A 20,140-nucleotide genomic window follows, 5' to 3' on the forward strand; every position below is an offset into this window, starting at 1 on the left:
CCCGCCTCGCCAGAGGTTAAAGCCAACTCATTCGAAGTTGTCATCCTGTGTGGCAGCTTTAGTAGCTCTTCAGGCCAAAAAGGTTGCATGTAATCCAAAAAGTGATCAGCCAAACCTTACCAAGGAGCCTGGTCCTTTTAGAGATGGGATGAAGGGAAGCCCAAAAATGCCCAAGTCGCCAAAGAGTCCCCGCAGCCCCTTAGAGGTGGTGAGGAAGGCGAGCAAGCAGCCTGAGAGTCCTCGAAGTGTGTGCAGTGACAGCAGTGGGAAAGGCTCTCCCTCCATGGCAGCTGGCTCTCCTCCAGCTATTCCCAAAGTTAGAATAAAGACTATCAAGACATCCTCTGGTGAAATTAAAAGAACTGTAACTAGAATTTTGCCAGAGAACGATGAGCTGGGCAAATCTTCAGAAGAATCACCTGTGGAAACCTCGTCTGCTGAAGAGTTCATCAAATGTTTCCCATCCCCTGACACCAGTGCGGTTATGGAAGGTGAAGCTAGCAAGAATTCCACCAAAACGGGGGCTGCTGTGGCTCTCCAGCTGTCAAACGTAGCGAGTCCTTATGCAGATGCTGTGAAAACAGATATTGCTGTGAACAGCATGTGCACCGTGTCCTTATCTCCACTGCCAAACTGCGGTGGCGGTGCCATAAAAGTGGGTGTTAAGAGACAGCAGCAAGGTTTGGTGGTGCAGCCATCCCCTGGGACTACCTCTAGCCTGCTCCCCAAAGCTGTGCACTTGGCCAATCTCAACTTAGTCCCTCATAGCGTTGCTGCTTCTGTCACGGCCAAGTCGTCTGCACAGAGGAGAAGCCAGCCCCAGGTGACACAGATGTCTGTGCCACTCGTGCACCAGGTCAAGAAAGCTGCTCCCGTCATCGTGGAGGCATTTAACAAAGTGCTGCACAGTGCCAACCCCGTGCCAATTTATACTCCAAACCTTAGCCCTCCACCTGACACCAGTATTAATATTCCTGCCTCTGGATATTGTTGTCTGGAATGCGGGGACTCTTTTGCCTTAGAGAAGAGCCTGACTCAACACTATAGTAGACGAAGCGTTCATATTGAAGTCATGTGCACTCAGTGTTCAACTATGCTTCTTTTCTTTAATAAGTGTAGCTTGCTTAAACATGCCAGAGATCACAAGAACAAAGGATATATCATGCAGTGTTCTCAGCTCCTCATGAAACCCATTTCCTTAGACCAAATGTTTCCACCTTCTCCTACAAGCTCCTCAGCTTCTCAGACTCCTCAGACTTTGCACTCACCCTCTCCTTCACGTAAGAGCAGTGCTGCTGGAGGAGGTGGTGTGGGAGCCTCTGCCAACTCACAGCCAGCCATGCCTCTCTACATGGACCCACTGCGACTCATCCGACACGGACTTAAGTGTTTAGAGTGTAACAAGCAGGTACAGGATTACATTGATTTAGCAGCTCATTACCAGAGAACCTCAGAAGATTATGAAAAACTGGTAAGTCATCATTTTAATGTTATTAGTTAAATCTCTCTGACTTAAAAGAGGTTGTCCTCCAGGGGGAAAAAAATAGGTGTCATGGTGGCAAATGAGTCACTTTGCTTAAAAAGTTGCTTGTGGGGAGGTTTTGGGATATGCATGAGCCCAGACGTGTGCACGAGATGATGTTTAGCATTGCTGGCCTGCTCTCTTCTTACCCTTTGCTGACAAAAAGAGGGTAGCAGGGAGACTATGGAGAACCTTGAACATCAGTGTTTGGAGATCAGACATCGCGTGGGTGAGGCTTGCAGGAGCACTGCAAGGGAGGGCTGGCAAAGTGTTACCTGAAACAGGTTGTTGTGCTCTCAGCATGGCTGGAGGAGATCTGACACAGTTTACTTTTACTTTTCCTAAGACTTGTGCCAAAATCTCCTGTGTAACACTTTGAAGGTCGGGTGCTGGCTTTACTTCTATTGTGGTAGAGTGTATCTGGGGATGGGACTGGCTGAGAGGTGACACGTGTGGTATCCTCACTCACTGGGGATGAGCCAGTGCCACATTTCCATAGTGGTTCTGGAGCCCCGTTGTTGGCTTCCTGCTTGCTCCAGTGCTGCCCTGCTTGGGTCTCCACTGCCTTTGTGGACAGGGGTCTGAATTTCCTTTGAAACTCCAGCTTGGGTCCCTACTGTTTGAAGAGAAGCAGATGCTTCTCCTACTGCACCAAGGCTTTGTTTATTGTTTTTATTTTTATTTTGGAGGATATGGTCAATCTCCTTTTGAGTATAAACCAACCTGAAATTGAACAGGAGGAGGAGCTTCCTCTTCTTATTCCTTTAGGTGAGGTGAAAGCTTTCCGTGTTGGTCTGAGCTCCCAGCTGGTGGGCTCCCAGCTGGTGGGCTCCCAGGGCAGTGTCTTCTACAAGCTCCACAAGCAATGACTCCACACCAACAGGAGACATTCAAGGAGGTGACTGGCAGTCTCTGCCATGGCCATTCTAGTACCTGCATGCTCCAGAGCCTCCCTGTTTGGAAGCTTTGTTATCTTTCTCTTAAATTCATCATCAGCAAAAAAAAAAAAAAAAAAAAAAAAAAGGATTATGGCTGAATGGTTTTTATGCTGTGAAAAATGGTGAGGCCAGAAGGGATCAGAATGGCCACGTAATCAGATTTCTTGCCTGAGGCAGACCAGAAAGCACTGCATTCTGTCAACACCATAACTTATTTTTCAACTATAATGTGTTTTTAGGAAATGTCAGCAGTCTGGAATTAAAACCTTCAGGTGAAGGGATACAGTGAGTGCTGCTCAAATGTTAATCAGTCACATTAAAAATATATCTCCTATTTTTGTTGTGTGATTATCAATTCAAGAGCTCCTTAGAGAGGGAAGGAATGTCTGATAGTCAGTATTTTTAGTCTGTAATAAAATAATTCATTCTGTAACTTAACAAAAAAAAAGAGTTTAAGCCTCTCACATTAAGTTAAGTCTGCTAGATTTGAGTTTATTTCTGAAGTGGTTTTCCAAATAAAAGTGTTGTAAATCTGGAAAAAAAAAAAAAAAGGCTATATTAGAACTTGTAAAACCATCTCCTCCCTACTTGGTCTGTCCATGCTTATACTTGGTGGGCTGCATGCACTCATCCTCTTGCTACTGGCAGTCCTTTTCCACTGTGTCTGCTGTCCTCCAGACTGCCCAGTGGTGCTCTGGGATGTTCCTGCAATATCTGCTTCAGCAGAGTGATTGCTTTTCTAAAGGGGATGATAATTCTTATTATGAACATAGCAATTCTTAATGAATTAGACATGGTGTGAGAAGGATGTAGGTCAGGTTGTTGGAGTGTGCATCATAAATAGGATGATCTCCCAGAATAGGAAGACTGGGCGAACCTCTTCTGAGAAGATACTGTGGATATGCCTGACTCTGCATTAATGAAGCTGATTTCTTGGGTTGCTTTTTTTACTTCAGTCAGAAAAAAAGGAATATTGGTAGGAGCTGGAGATGGTCAAGTGACTGATTTTAGAAACACTTACTTGAGTGATAGAAGCAATTGGAAAATACACCTCTTCTTGCTCTCACTCTGGCTTCATAATCTGTTAAAACTAGCAAAAAACTGCACTCTAGTATTTTGGAGGTTATTTTTATTTTTAAATATCTTTCTCAGTCCCAGAATTCAGACACAAACTCTTCACTAAGTCTCTTTGAGAAAAGTGTGTAGTATCTTGATACTTTCTCTGCAAAGCTACAACTGGACTTGAGCCTTTTAAAGAAATAGCAGGGCAGATTCCCACTGTATTGTGGTCTAAAACCTATCATCTGGGACTTCTGAGGTGGCTGGTATCAGATTATCCCCAAAATAAGAACTGTTGGGAAGGGTTTGGAAAGGGAAGAACATCTCTGGCTGAAGCTGAAGCGATGTATCTGCAACTCCTGGGTTTGTACTGGAAGCTAGAAACACCTGACCTCTGGAAAACAAGTTAGGTGGATTCTTGATTGATGTCTTTAGAAGCTCTTCTGCTAAATGACACCAATAAAATCTGGATTATTGACCATGATGTGCACATCTGCTGTGACCATAACTCGAGAAACAGAGCAGACCTTGAAGTGCTTAGTTGTGGTGCTTTTCTCTCAGCAGTCTTTTACACCTGGTACAGAATGGGTATGTTAGCTTGCTAAGAAGGAAGGGCTGATCTAGCAGGGCTGATGAAGAAAGGAATCATAGAATAATTTGGGTTGGAAGGGACCTCTAAAGGGCAACCCCTCTGCAGTAAGCAGGGACGCCTTCAGCTACCCTCAACAGAGCCTCACCTTGAATATCTCCAGGGATGAGGACTCAGCTTCCTCTCTGGGCAACCTGTGCCATTTTTCCTCTACCCTCATGCTGAAGAACTTTTTCCTGTATCAGGAAAAAGACCTGTTTTAAAATATAATGGTTCTCTTTATCCAGAAGTTGAACTTAGAATGTGTTGGTACTTAAGACTTCTCCCTTAAGATGGAATTTTTTTGCCATGACTTTGTGAATTACTTTGACATCTTGACTTCGCTTGCATCTGTTCAGAAGGAAAATAAGAAGATTTGAGGGGTTTCTGTTTGTCCCTTCTAGTTGGTGGCTTGGGAAATACCTGGCCTTAGCTTTCTGAATGGCCTCTGGTAAAGTCCACATTAATAGGACTGATAACAGGTAAATGAGCTTCCTAGGTGTGACCAAAATGGGAACGGCATGGTTGGGTCACAGTTGTTTTGGAGGAAGGAAGGAAGGAAGACAGACAGGGCTTTCAGCCAGTGCTGTGGTTGAGAAGGTGAGGTGGAAAGGCCTTTACAAAAACGATTGAGAGCTTGACCTTAGTGTTACATTTTAGGCTTGGAGCATCTACGTCATTGCAGTTGTTCACAATACAGCAGGGAAATCCTACCTGGCTTATTTTTATGTAGAGTGTGCATAAGATGAAGCCAAGCTCTGCAGTGGGGTCTCTGGGGCTTACAAGTGAGGACAGGTGAGCTCATCCCCTTCAGAAACAGAGAACTGGATGCATGTTTTGAGTGGATCATCTCAGCAGATCACAGTTACTCTTTTTGGAGACTAGCAGGGCAATTTTTTCAAGCTGGTGAATCGAGTCACTTGATGGGATCTTTTTGCTGCTTTTCAAGTGCAGAACAGCAAGAAGAAAGCAATATGGGAATTTGAATATCTGGGAGGTTGGGTTTTTTGTTCAAAGTAGAAGCTATGCTGTATGTAGGCATTATGCTTGTAAGGGGGTAGCAGATGCTTTGTGTAACTTCAGGGCTCTCTGACTCTCCAGTGATGTTCTGTTCTAGAGAAAGATTTTTTTTTTTTTTGAGGGAGAAAAAAGACTATGATTAAATAGGTACAGATTGTGCCAAATTAACCCGATACACATCTTCTATAATTTATTTTTGGAGTAAAGAAATAGGTAGATCCTAATCTTCTTTGTGTTCAATGGGATGATTGGTAGAGTGCCATGTGAGGAATCATTGTACTGAAGAAGTTGAATTATGAGGTTGGAGCAGAATCAGGTAAAAGGGAGGTAACTGCAACAGGAGAGAGATTCCTTGTAAGACTTCCCAAGGGCTGGGTTTAGGATACGTCTGCAGTTAATGTTTCTATTAAGGACTGTGGAGGATGAATGTATAGGTAGATTTTGCTGAACCAAAAGAAATCATGAAAAAATTGGAGTATTTTACAGGAGGACCTCAGTGATCTCAGAGACTGACTAGGAATGGGATGAAGCACCTGGAATCAGGATACTTGTGTTTGGTCCTGAGGTGACAGTTGTGCAGGGGACTGGTGTCAGCCCACAGTGCCAGTCAGGGCTGTGCTAATACCCCCTGGCACTGCTAGAAATAACCTAGGTGAGAGGAGTGTATGGCTTTGCTTATCAGGGGTGAACTGGAATAAATGAGGGAAGAATGACCACAGAAATGGAAAGATGTTCTCTTGAGGGGAAGTGAACAAGCCTCTATGAGTTTAGCTTGGCAAGGACCTGCTCAATTAGGGAGAGTCTCCCTTGATACTGAAGAAGATGCAGTATTAAGGTGAGGGTTGTGGCACTTTTTTTCCCCCCAGAAACTGAATCACTTCCTGTACTTGCAGGGGTTGCTCTGGGTAATTCATCAGAATCAGACAGTTTTTTGTAGCCTTTTCAGAGCTAGGCTCAAATTACAGGAGAAGAACAAACCCCATGGAGTTCCTGGTGCCTTCATTTTATATGTGATTTTCCTTAACGAGTGAGACTGGCTACAGACAATAGGCTCTTATCTGGTGGGATGTTTATAGAAAAGAGCTTTTAAAATTTAGGGGCAAGAATAATGCAAGAACAGTCTGAAATAGATTTACCAGGAAAATTAGAAGATGGTCCCTAATCATCAGAAGAGTGAATTCTGGAAGACGTTTGCAGCAGAAGTAGTGAACAAAAGGCACAAACTGGTCTTGAGACAGAACTTATTTGTTTTTTTGGCAAGGAGAGACCAGTGCACAATAACGTGTAAGAATTCAGAGTACTTCCTCTTGGACATAATTGTCCATCTACTGGTAACCAGAGAAGTTTCATACTTTTTTTTTTTTTTTTTTTTTTTTTTTGTCTGTTCTGACTTGACCACCCTGAGGTACCTGTATCTCTCAACTTGAATCAAGTACAGAATGTAAACTCAGGAACTGTGAATTTTCCTGCATCTTTGTACTTTTGTTCTATCCCTTTTTTTCTTCTTCTGTCACCCTTTATTTGTCCAATAAGACTTTTTCAGTGGGTCATGACGTATCCTGTTTACGCACCACCTACACTGGAGTTATTTAAAAGCAATTTTATTGCTGCCTTTTCTGTTTCTTCTTCCTTCCCTCTCTTAAATCAATGCTTTATAATTTATTGGCTAAAACTTGCCAGAAGCTAGTAAGGACCACATGCTGCACTGGTAATTTCCCAGCAGCAAACAGCAAAGTAGCCAGCAAGAAAGACAAGCAGACATCTTTGCTGTTTTTCTTTGCCTTTTATTGTTTTTTTCCAATCCTGCATTTCATGTTTTGATTTAGAAAACAAGAAGATTGGAAATTAACAAAAATTCCCTCAGCCCCTTGGCTTTCGCCCTCTCCCTATCCAAGGTTGATTAATGCAGTCCTAGCGAGGATGGATTTTGTTTTATATGGAAATTTTCCCTCTGGATTTTGTGGAACCGAAGGGATGGAGAATGTTAGGATGAAACCATGTTGATGGAATGGAGTTCCAGGCAGGGATGCTGAGAGGGCAGACAAAGAGGTGAGTGGCAGGATGGGAACAAGAGCCTGTACCCTGAGGCCAAACCAGGATGGGGGTGAGGAGGAGGAGAGGCTAGGGAGGAAGAAAGGCTGTAGGGTGTGGCTCCATAGTCTGCAGAAACCCATGCAGGGAGACAATCCCACCCTCTCCTCCTTCCTGCCTGGCTCTGGTCATCCTGCAGCCCCCAGGGGACTGAGACCAGCCTGGGGGAAGAGAAGAATGCGCATGGGTGCAACCTGGGGGCCAAGACATGGCTGAGAGCAAGAAGGAGGGGACAGCTGCAAACAAAGGCAGAGATTGGCTCAGGTCAGATGGAAGCTGAAGCTGGAAGCTGGTGTCATCTGGCACCAAAAGGAAGACAACTCCTCTCTTCTTCCATGAAGAGAGCATCAATGATGCTGCCCACGGACAACAACTTGGAGAATATCAAAAGTGGCTGTGGAGCTCTGACGGGAAGGAGCATGGGAGCTCAGCTGGTGGTCTGCTCAGTCCTGCCAGTGAGGAGGAGGGGGCCCTCTGAAATTTCTTATGCTGGTGCATGGGGAATAAAAACAAAGAACCGGAGATCTCTGTGCATATTCAAGGTCGGAGGAAAGAGGTAGAGGTAGGAGGCTGTGAGATGGGCATCACCACTGATTGATGGGCAGAAATCAACCCTTCAGGGTGGAGGGAAGAGCAGAGGGCTTTAGCATTGCCATAATAAGAAAAGAGAGGGGACAGCCTTAGGGGCTGTAATGTGTAGCCCTAGGGGTTATACTGATAACCTAACAGTGGGGCTGTGAAAACTTGGTGTAATCCAGTAAGTGATCATTTAAGCAACTGGGAGTTCAGATTTCAAGTTGCAATACAAGAGGCAGAGTGGTGCCTTGGTGGATAAGGTGGGCTGACCTTGGCTGGCCAGCAGGTAGCCACCCAGGTGCTCTATCGTTCCGCTTTCTAAATAGGACCAGAGGAGAAAATCTGACAAAAAAACTCATGAGTTAAGGATGGGGTACAACAATGAGGCTGAGGCTGAGCAGACGTGAGGTGGAGAGGGGGAGTAAGCAGGAGGTAGAAGAATAAAGAATGGATGAGAGAAGTTTTGGATTGAAGGGTGTCTTAGGGTCATGTCCTTTAGACTGACGGCCAAGCAGACTCCCCCAGTGGCATTGGCCCTGGTGTTGGGTCTCTGTGTTGGGGTTTTGGTAGCTGGGGAGGGCCCACAGCGTGGCTCCTGTGAGAAGCTGGTAAAAACTGCCCTGGTTACCAAGGCCAAGCCCATCAGCAGAGGTGGCTGTTGCCTCTGTGAGTAACATATTTTAGAAAGGGAAAAGCTGCTCAAAGATCTGCATGGGAGAGGAGAGGGGGAAATGAGAGCAGTGCTGGAGCAGAGGTAACCAAAGTCAGAGGAACAAAGAGGAGGAGGTGCCCGAGCAGAGTTTTCCCCGCAGCTCCTGGTGATGTGGCAGCCTGTCCACTGCAGCCCCTGGAAAAGCACGGGGCAGCAGCCTTGTCAAGGACCCTCTGTGGAGCAGACATGGATCTGCAGCCATGTGGAACCCCGTGCCAGGGGAGGTGGCTGTTCCTGTAGCAGGCAGTGACCCTGTGGGCAGCCCTGCTCCTGAGGGACCACACCAGGAGGAAGGGACTCATATCAGGGTTTCTGAGGGACTGTCCCCCATGAGAGGGACCCCAGGTTGGAGTGAGGGGAGGCTGTGAGGAGTCCTCCCTCTGAGGAGGAAGGAGCAGCAGAAACAAAGTGTGATGGACAGACCATAACCACCATTCCCTGTCCCCTGTACTGCCAGAGGGGAGGAGGGAGAGAAACAGGGAATGAAGTAGTTCAGGACTGGGAAGAAAGGAGGGGCTGGGGAAAGGTGTTTTTTAAGATCTGCTTTTGTTTCTCCTGCTCTGATATGATTGGTGACAAATCAAATGGATTTTTCCTCCAAGTTGAGTGTGTTTTGCCCGTGGCTGTAGCAGTTCCCCTTTGTAGCCAGCTGGGCCTAAACCAGTACAGCTCCTTGGGCTGACACCTTAGAACTGGCAGCTGGAACTAAGGCAATGAAAATCCCTGTGCTTGGATATGTCACTGAGGGTGTGTAGGAATTAATTAGGATAAAAACTGGACTCTCAAGGCTAGTTTAGGACTGGACTTGACACGTCCTCTGCCACTGAAACTTGAATACACTGGGTTTAGGGTATCAGCCAGGTTCTAGATTTTTCTCCTTCAAAGTGATAAGCTTGACTTTCTGTTGTAGGGTTTTTTCCATCTGTAATTTGAACATGTGGATGCTATGATGCTTGTTCATGTAGAGAGAGCCTGGGGAAGGGGGGAGGGTATAGTATAGTTCAGTTATTCTTTGCTTGCCGCTTCTCACATGGGTAAAATTTTGCATAGACCGGGTCAAAAGTCTCCAGACATCTGGATCTTGACTGTGGGGTGGCCCAGAAAACAGTTGTACTGGTGGGAGGTGGGGAAGGGGAGCACAGGGACAAAGATATTGAGACCAGCAGAGCCAGCACATCACACCACTGCCCACGGGAGCATCTACACCAAGGGATGCAGCTGCTGGTGCTGATGCTACTGAGGCTTCACGTGAAAGCTGAAGTTAAAGGTTAACCTTAAGTAGTAATTTGCCACTAATGTTTTTATAGCAGAAGCATCCTGCTAATCTCGAATGGCCTGCGATCCCTTGGCTGCAGAAGTGTCAGCAGCCCTGGCAGCTCTCACTAGAGAAGAAAAATGAGAACTCAGAAAAGGCAGGGTTTGGGCAGAACTGGGGCTTTGGGGCATCACTGGTGGGGGATTTTTGGTTTGAATATGTAAAGGACGAGCACTCTTTAAAACATCTGCATTCTGAAAATACCATTTCTGTTCCCCTCTAACTGTTTCACTCTGAGTCCTTAGTAATTAATGTGCTTTTTTATTTAGAGGTCATTAGCTTTGTGAATCTTTACCTCTCATAGCCCTGATCCCATGTTGTAGAGTTGGTGTATATCTGTGTTTTCAGCTGAAGCTCCATAATGATCATGTTAAGGAGGATCCTTGTAGTTTGGGGACATCTCTTAAATACTCCTGAGCTTCATCAGTGTCACTCTGTAACAGCAAAGAGACTCTAAAACCATGCATGTTCCATGCAAAGTTTCTTTGCTTGGAACAAAGCTGTTTCCATATCCCCTTGTGCATCAGGAGGAGCAGAAAACATGCTTATGAATGGATCAAACTTTTTTCCCAGTCCTGTAGTCTATTGTTTCAATGAAACAGAAAGGTGCTGCCTCTTCACAGGCACTTTCCAGAGCAAAACTCTGCATTAACTTGAGCTTTCCTGACTTGCAGATACCTCTGTGGCCAAGAGTAGTGTGTTTTTTCAACCTTCATTCTACTTCAGTTACTTTTTTCCCTTCTGAAGAAGCTAATGAGTAAAAATGGGAATAGAATCAAATATTCTGAAATGTCTGAGCTTCTGAGCATTTTTGTGCATGTGTAGTTGTGACTTCTGAAAGAAAAGCCCCAATGAAATGTGTCGGGCAAAGCGGAATTATAGAAAACTTGTAATAAATGACTCTTGATTAAAGTGTAGGTTATGGGAGTATATGAAAAACACAGACATTACACAACTCCAATCATATCCTGGTAACATGCTTTAGAAATAACTGACTAATGAATGTCTCAAATTGCTGCCAGATTTCTTTGAAGAGTCATGGAAAACTAGGAGAGAGATAAAAATGTGACATCTGGAACCAAGTTACAATTTCTCATACAATGCAGAAGAGTTGCAAAAGAAAAGCCACTTGAAGCCTTCAGTGGGGGAGCCCAAGTGTGCCTCTTGTTTGCTCCTGGCATCAAATGGATGAGCAGTCCCTCCTGCAATGCCCCTGGGCATCATTTCTGGCCTCGCATCTTGTGCAGGTGTTAAGAACAGGATGAGCATAAAGATCACAATTATAATTTTTGCCCTCCACTGAGCCTTTTCCAGCTCTTATACATTCCTTGGTTGATAACTGGTTGTTGTATTACTCAGTCTCTCAGCCCTGTATGGTCGTCTTGCAGCTCTTCACTGTCAGTCAGTATCTGTAACATGGTGAGTTGCTGGGTTATTATCATCAGTCTTTGCCATTTTACTTCTTGTTTCCACTTCCCAGATACTTTGAGACCATTTTGAAGGGCCCAGATCCCAGCAAAACTTCCTGAGGACCTTCTTCCACCAAAGAACTGACTGTTTCTTATTATTATTTTCCCATGCAAACCTCTTGATCTTGTGTGCCACGGCAGCTTAGTTTCCTTCAATTCCTTTAGTGCAGGGTGTTGCAAAACTGGCAATCCAGCTAGAGTGACCTGTCTGCAGGTTAGATCTTCCTTACCCACATGTTTTTTGACTCTTCTGGAGAGCTTGGGTGGGTTTGTGAAGCAGGAAGGGAGAAGCTGCCCTGACTTTTCCCCAGTTGAGAAGCAATGCTGGTTAAAGATGATGGTTTTCCTCATCCTCTCTGACTTGTCCTTGTGACTCATCCGTTTTGTCTGTTTACTCCCTAACTTCTTGTCTCTTCCACCAGATGATCAGAACTCAAGAGGCTTGAGCTGGTGTGGTTTTTTGGGTTTTTTTTGTGTGTACCCCCCCTGCAGAGCCTGGTGTCAGCATGGGAATCCTTCCAGCTTCTTTCTCAGTGCTGCAGAGGCAGTAAATTCATGGAGCCTTATCCTCGCCGAGTCTTTTTCTTTTCCCCCATATCATCTGTAAGCACTCTCTGGCAGGCTTCCTGCTCTTGCTGAGCCTGAAGAAGATAACCACTGGTTTTACTGCCTCTTCCTAGCTGCCACCCAAACTTTCCTGCCCTCCGTTATCATATTTTTGGATCCTTGCTGAGCCTTTCACCTCGCTGCTCCTCTGCCGTATCCTGCACATCCCCAAGTAGCAGTGCCTGGGCACAGAGCCCATTAAATATTGGGTGATTTTTGGCATATTTTGTATCTAGCATGAGCACACACAGTAGTGAAAAGACAGGGTTTTTATATGTGCTGGTTGCCAGGGTGCTGGGGGTGCCTTTGCGAGGATGAGGAGAAGGAGGTGGGCCCTAAACTGTTCTTTGCTGCCTTAAAATCAAAACTAAATATGGTTTTGACAAGGCAGGATCTGGGGAGCGGATGTTTTTTCATGAAGCTGCAGGGCCAAGGGTGCTTTAAACTTCTGCTTGTGCTGACTCCAGTTTAAATAGTAGGCAGGATCAAAGCAAGAGGAGTCCTGTTTTACCAAGGCTAAGAAGTTACAGTTCCCGCTGCAAATCAAGACCCAGTTAGGAAAAAATGCCATAAAACACAGTAGAACTGCCCAGAACATTAATTTCTTCTTGTAGCTTGTGTTTGGAGATTTAAGAGAGCTTTGGAGAGTTTAAGGTCCCATTCAGCTCCTCGCAGAGAGGTCCTAGGGACTTTTCTATTTCCCATTTTCCCATTCTCATTTAAATTTCATGACTCAGACCATGGCTCAATAGTGCTGTTTCTCTTTGCTGAAATTAGGGGGCTTCTCTGGCATCTGGGGAAGGGCTGAAATAGTCTTGAGTTTATTTGAATTGCATTTGGGTGCATGCATGAAGGTCTTGCAATACAGTTTCTTCCTTCTTTTTCTCTCTTTGCTGGGGAAACCTTTTCCCCTCCAAACTGAAGTAGCAACATGTCTCAAATCGTGCGTCCGAGGCAATTTCTGCAGTTTCCTCCCTCAAGAGCCTAATTTTTAACCCTCAGCCTCTGCACAAACCTTTCCAGATTTGTCATAGCTTTGTATTTTGTTTTAAATGATGTTTTCTATTACCTGCAGTGCTTTGAACAGTTGTTCCCCGATGAATGTTTTATAGTGCAGCATCACAGAGATGCTGCATGAAATAGAGATGATAAGAAAGTGGAGTTGCCCCTTGATTCTCTTTTATTTTTCGGTCAGATTTAGGGGATTCTGTCCCAGGTTTCTACTCTGGTTGCCAGGGGTGATGTCTGCAGGACTTGGGTTTGGCCCACCTGTGTTTGATTGGGCCACATAGACATACCCTTTGCTACAGCTCCTCACCATCTCTGATCTAATGAGCCTTGCGAGCTTCTTTAATCATAGCAGAAGAAATGATGCAGTTTAATTACCTGATTTGATAATCCATAATTAGCTGCTTGCTGTAGTTCATTCTTAGGAGTTAGAAGCAGAGGAGTAATTTTGCATGGGTTTGTTAGTGACAGAAGAGTTTCAGCTCCTAGAGGGCACAAGGCTGGAGGGCTGGTATATCTACTCCAGCTCTCCTTGTGTGTAGGCATCAGGTAATGATCATCCTACAGAGAGTGAGTAGCTGCTCCTGGGCTTTGAAGGAATGCAGGGACCTGTGAAAGGGAGCAGAGGTTGGGCAGCTGTTGAAACTGGGACAGTGCATCCACACAAAAAGCTTCACGTGTCAAGTAGATGATGCTTCTTCTGCAAAGCTGTCTTGCTACCTAAGTGTGGCCCTTCTAAGGGCAGGGGAAGAGGCTTTCATGAAGGGTGCAGAAATAGGGAGAGGAAGAATCTTTCCATAATTTCTAGATATCAAGAAGTTTCTATATGGATATCATAGCACGCATGGTTTGTTCAGATTTCATCTGGTCCAAACCAATTTTGTAAGAGTCACATGGGTGGTTTTGGTGGGAAAGGCTGTCCCATGTCAGGACTGCACTGTGTTCAGCAGGAAGGATTTTGGGTCAGCCTATGATCGAGTTTTCTTGGGTTTTGGGCAGTGATTTTGGTGCAGGGCGGGAGCCTTGTTGAGAAAAGTGCAGTGACCAAGCAGAACATCTTCAGAGCTGAGAGGTAGAACATTTTACTTTCCTTTTTTTTTAGGGGGTGTTGGGAAGGGACATAAACCCCACAGGCCATGCTGTAAGAACGGAGGCTGTTGTTGTGGAAGTTGTTAGGGTTGTTGTGGAAAAGATGCAGAGGGAGCTGAGGAGCTCCGAGGAGGATACACTGACAGTGGAGGACTGTGCTGGAGCTGGAAAGTTTTCAAGGGGGAGGAAAAAAAAAAACAAAAAAACGCACTAACGAATGTAACCTTCCTTTCCTCAGACGTGTCAAGTGTGCCAGATGATGCTGCCCAACCAGTGCAGTTACTGTGCTCACCAGAGGATCCACGCTCACAAGTCCCCGTACTGCTGCCCGGAGTGCGGAGCCGTCTGCCGCTCAGCCTATTTCCAGAGCCACGTCAAGGAGAACTGCCTGCACTACTCCCGCAGAGTCGGGCTGAGGTCCGTGGGGCTCCAGAGGGTCCCTCCAGAGGGTGGAGAGAGGGAATTGGAAGTCTGGATTCAGATCTTTGGAAACGGGTCTCCCCCTGACAGCGGGGGCGAAAAGAGGCCGTAGCCCTGGCCTGGGGTGTGGTGCTTTGAATTGGGGAATTACTAAATGGATTTAAGAGGAGGTTTCTGAGAGCAGAAATAGGTTTGAGGCAGCTTTAAAGCAAAAGGTGCTTGTGTCGAATTCAAGTGGCAGATGGGTATCTCAGGATTGATATTTATAGCAAGAAGGTTGCAGATCTTGACCCTCTAAATCTCTTCAAGATAATACGAGTTTGAACTTGTATTTATGTCGGTTGTAATGGAGTGAGGGATGTGTGCCTTCAAGGGAAGGGCATAGATTATTTTCCTGTATGCCCTTACAACTCTCAAAACCCTTCTCACAGACCGAGGCAGATGGAGGAAGGCTCCCAGGGCTCTGGGTGCAGTGGTGTGTATGTGCTTGCCTTGCCTTCTCTCCAACCAAAGTGACTGCTTTACTATAATTTACTACTTTTCCCTATAAGCTTTTCTTCCTTGGAATGTTTAGATCACCTCAAGTTGGAGCACAGCCCATAAGCTGCAAGGAATTTGCTTGGGACATGAGATTAGATGACCTTTTAAGATGCTGTAAAGTTCTGCTTTCCCTCTGATTGCCACTAGATACTTTGAAATAGAAAATGAATATGGTGATTTCTGCTCTCCGAGCTGTTCTTTTAAGATGCCTGCAAATCTAGTAATCCTTCAGTATGTGGTTTGTTCTGAAATCACACTGAGGTTTTTGAGGGCTTGGGTTTTTTTAACCATGAACGCAAGAAACACATAACAAACTGATTCCTGAATTTAATTGTATACAGATAAGGCTTTTTTAATGTGGGATCTGATTTGAAGGGCCACAGCCCACAACAAAGAATTAATTCAGTTGCAAATTAAATAGCTGTGATACTCGAGCGGTTTGAAAATGAGCTCATCTGGGAGAAGGAGGAAAGCTGGAAAAAAAGTATTTTCCCTGACGTGGAAAAATGGGAAAGGAGTAGGTGTCAGAAAACTAGCCATGGGCTTGCTGCAGCTCTTTGGGCTTCAGTCATGCTGGAGAATCCCAAATTCTGGCCCAGCTTCATTGCCTGAGCTGCTTGTGCAGCATCCTCATGGATCCCTGGATTGACAGCATGGCCCCAGCTGCAGTGTATGGGGAGATCAGCCTTATAGCAGTCATCCACTGCAAACACCTTCTCTTCTTGTTTCCCACCCCTGGGCCCACAGTGTATAGCAGGGCTTGGTCCTGACTCTTCAGTGCATGACCTGGCATTTTTTAAAAGCAGCGTTCATTCCAGATGTATTGCAGTGATATCTTTATGATGCCTTTAATCCTTGTCAGCAATGAGGGCTTCCATCCATCTGCAGATGTCATTAGCAAATATCTGCTTTCTGTGCTAGGGCCATTAACAAAGTTCTAAACCAAGGCAGAGCTCAAAAGATGAAAAAATGATTTTTTTAGCTTTACTCAGCTTTTCTAGAAGAGACATTTCCTTAACTCCTTTTCTAATTTGCATCTGCTCAAGCACACCTGTAAAAACTGAGTCTGCCAGACAGGTTAACTTCTGACTGTGCCACCCTTGTTACTTGCTTGTCTCTGCTACAGGGGTGATGTCATTGGCATTCTTGAAAACAGAAGAAATAAATTTTAGTTTCAGGACCAGACCTAGATAATCCATGTCATCTGCCCTGTGGTCATGTAGTGAATTTACTTCTTTTCTTTCATTTTTGCTACTTGTAGAGATGAAAAGCCAAGGAGTTCTTGTAAATCCTTCCCAGGATCAGCTTGGCTTTTGCTGCTTCTCACTATATCCCTGTTTTTCTTGAATTTCTGATACATAAGCTTGCTTTTGTTTTTCTTATCAGGCCTTACTCTGTCTTCTTCTCTGCTAACACTCCAATGCATTCAGTTAAGTTTGAAGTAAGATTGTTTTATTTGAGTTTTAATCATGCTTAGTGATTACGCTGAAAATGAGGAAGGTCTGCAGTAAAAAGGAAAATCAACAAGCCTGTCCTAAATGCTCCTTTCCACTTGGCTCCAAGTGTCACCTCCCCACCTTTCCCAAGCACCTTCCAGCTGTCCCCACTGATCTGGGACTCTTTTTCCTGCTCGGTGCCATCTGGAGGTTTGAGGGGCTGGAACATGAGGGCATAGGAAGTGTTCAGAGGGTTAAGACAACATTTTGTAGCTTCATCTTCTCTGGCATGATGCTTTCCAAGGCTTTTCCACCACCCCTCCTTGCCCTGAGGCTCTCCAAGAGACTTCTCTTCCCCTGTGCTGGGGAACAGCAGAAGTTGCAATTTGCAGATATTACAAGGCAAGCCTCTGACATCCTCCATCCACTTTGTTCTGCTAATTAGTTTAATTTATCAAACTTCATCCTTCTGGCACTGAGCTTCTTGATTACAAAGTAGCAGTTGTCTAAACTTCCATTTACTGTTAATTAAATTAACTTGTGATCATTTGACCCTGAGTTAGTACTTATTTCATCCCTAATTCTAAATTAAGTCCTTACCCCGACCCAGCTCTTTTTAGTTCCAGTTTAGTTTAGTTTAGTGTTTGTGGAAAAAGTTAGTTGGATATTCCTGGATGTGCCAGCCAGACTTTACTGTCAGGATTAGCATTTGTTCTTCAGTTTATACTTGGGGAATTGGCTGTCCTGTAGTGACATGGTTCCTGATATTACTCATGTGAATGAGGATCAGGCTGGAAGGCAGAGCTATCCAAGGAGAATGTTTGCATGCTTCCCCAAAGATGACACCAGCTGTTGTCACCCTTTCCCTCTCTAAATTTATAAAAAACAGTGTTTCTGTGTGTATTTTGGGAGGGAGAGGGTTTGGCTCCTTCTGCCTGGCTTCTGCCTAACAATCTTTTGAAGTGTAACTTCAAAGTGCAGGCTTGTTTCCTAAGCACAGTTGGGAGGCTGGTTCAGAGGAAAGGATAATGGAGCGGCTGCTTCGTTTTTGAGGTGGCTTTGGAGCTCTTCCAGTTGCTCACTGGTTGGGGTCCATCTGTGATGGCAGCACCCATACCATGGCACTGCCCAACTCACAAACCCAAAAAGCTCCAGAGGCAAGTAGCAGAATCTCTTCGGAATGCAGGAGAAAAGATCTGTGTAAGGTGGTTTAACCCCAGGTTGTCCAGAGGAAGTTGTCCCTCTGTGTCTCTCACGCTTAATTGGCACAAACATTGGCCCCCTGGACTGCCCAGCTGAGCTCCTCCATGTGGTGAAAGGGAGGTCCCCTGACAGTCAGTTTGATTGGATTTTCTTAGGAGAAGTCCTGGACCAAGTGATGGTGAGCCCTGTGGCTGGTGTGGCCAAGGCAGGCGAAGGCAGGTGTCTGCATCCTCATGTGCAAAGACTTGTGGACTTTGGCTTCTCCCAGCTGGTTGGGGAGGAGTATTAAATATAGGAAGGCTGCTGGTTGTTGCCACCCTGGGGGAGTATCAGGCAAGGCCTGTCATAGGTGTGTGTTGGGAGGAGAGGTGGGGTGACCCTGGCTCCCCTCCTGGCCCTGAGTCTGTTTTCAGCTGCTGAGAAGAATCCTTTGCCTCCACATGCAACCTCTGCTTCTTCCTCTCTTCCTGGAGCATCCACCCAGCTCCCAGACAACGACTTTCCAGGCACTGCCTGTGTCTAATGATTTTAATGAGCATGGTCAGTTCCTTGGGTGTTTGTGTTGCTGTTTTCAGTAGCTTTCTGTTGCTGTCATTGTTTTCTGGTGCTTAGTGGAGCAGGAGAAGAAATTGTACAGGGTACCTGAACATTTCTGAGGTGAATATTCCATTTCTGTTTATTTTGTACTGGGCACTAACTGGTATTTATGCTCTTTATTACCATCTGCAGAACTCATCAGATACTTTAGTTCTTCACTTGTACCTGTGGTGGAATTGGCTTTCACAGATTCAGGGCCGGCACTTTGCTGAGCCACTTCTTCAGTCTTTCTAGGTTGTTGTAGTCCCCAAAGGCTGTTTTTACAGATCTTTTCTGCACGTTGCTACCATCTTTTTGTGAGATCTGCCCAGTTTGTGGTTTGTGAACTCCTGTATCATGTTGCTCCTTGACTCTTCCACATTGCTACTGAAGAGATGAAACAAGGGCCCAGCATGGCCTGGGCTCACCTCCATCTGCACCACTTTGCATCTGTGTTGGAAGCAAGACTGTTACTGTAACTCAGCTCTTTCTTTGTGCATCCTCCAGGTGCATCCATTGTGGAATTGTCCTCATGAACTTTGGCCTGCTGAAAGTGCACATCGATGAGAAACACTGCGAAGTCTTCCACAAATGTTCTTTTTGCCCCATGGCCTTCAAGTCTGCCGACAGCACCACGGCTCACATGACCAGCCAGCACCCAGAGGCACCACCCAAGACTACTCAGTAATTATTTATCTCAACTTCTCCTTTGCTGGGTAGCTCCAGGATCCCCCCTTTCCCTCCCATTTTTTTTTTTTTTTTTTATTCTTTCTGCTTTTGGTTTCTGTCCTCACATGCGAACATCTGCCCCTTTGTCCGTTCCTAGCCACAGCGTGTTCTGTTCTCCTTGGTATGAAAGCTGTCTCCGGGGTAGGAGGAGAGGAGTTTGGGCAGGGAAAAGGAACTTAATTGTCACCATTTTTCCTGGCAGGACCCACAGTGGCACCTCTTGATAGATGGCTAGAGGGCATCTGCAGCATTTGGCACTCAAAAGGAGGAGGAGAGTTACTGCATACAGCCTTGCCCCCCAAAATCACTAAGAAGAAACCTCCTGTTTCTTCTCCTCTGTAGCTTTCACCTCCAAGCCTTGAGCTAGAGCTGCAGACGTGAGCTTTAAGGGAGGAGTTACGGGAAGGTGGGGTTGTAGGTCATGTGTAGCTAGATGTGTACGTCGAGTTTGCTCCCATCTGTCTGCATGACACAGCACACAGGTAGTTCTGCAGATGCAGAGAAGGAAACCTATTTTTAGAAAGCTGTGGTATGTGCCTGAGGCGTTTTTGTTGTTCTTCCCAGTGGAATTAATGGTTCAGCTGTCCACGTGGGTGTGTGTTGACAATAGGTTGAGAGCATAGCCCTCCTCCTCAGAAGCCCATCCCTTTTTGAAGTTGCCAAGATAACTTTTTCCACTTTCTTCGTCTGAGGTTTCCTTTTTTTTTTTTTTATTGTTCCAGGGTCATCTACAAATGCTCGTGCGAGACGGTTTTTAACAGGAAGAAGCGGCTCCACGAGCACTTCCATAAGAACACCAAGAAGTTGTTAGCGCCAGTGTTTAAGTGCCCCCAGTGTCATCTGGTGTACATGCAGAAACAGCAGTTAATGCAGCACGTGAAGGTATGTAACTTCCACCAAGTTACTGAGTAGAGGTCCTGGTTTTGGAGTTCACAGGGAGTTTATGTCAACTGTGGGAGGAAAATGTTCGAAAAAGTGGAAGGTTCTTGAGGAATATATTAGTGTACAGTGATCTGCAGTACTATCTGGAAAGATCTGTGGGGCATTCTGTATTAGTTGGTAATAGTGCAGGCAGTAACTCATCTGTGTTTAATGTAACTGAATGACAAAGGCTTGTTTCCTGCAGGTAAATCTTTTTAACTGCTTTATATTAAACTCAAGGACACGGTTAACTGGGGCAGGACGATTATCTTTGGTTGGGAC

The 20,140-nt window shown here is 45.4% G+C and overlaps 1 protein-coding gene across 1 annotated transcript in view; it reads left to right on the plus strand.

Moving 5' to 3' along the window:
• ZNF592 (zinc finger protein 592) overlaps positions 1-20,140 on the plus strand; it is a 36,864-nt gene that overhangs the window by 5,111 nt on the left and 11,613 nt on the right. Inside the window, 4 exon segments of the mRNA XM_071754520.1 lie at positions 2-1,471; positions 14,272-14,450; positions 18,716-18,892; positions 19,660-19,819. Of these exon segments, the coding sequence (XP_071610621.1) occupies positions 2-1,471; positions 14,272-14,450; positions 18,716-18,892; positions 19,660-19,819 (1,986 nt within the window).

The sequence above is a fragment of the Heliangelus exortis genome, chromosome 11 (assembly GCF_036169615.1).
Source record: "Heliangelus exortis chromosome 11, bHelExo1.hap1, whole genome shotgun sequence".
NCBI lineage: Eukaryota > Metazoa > Chordata > Aves > Apodiformes > Trochilidae > Heliangelus > Heliangelus exortis.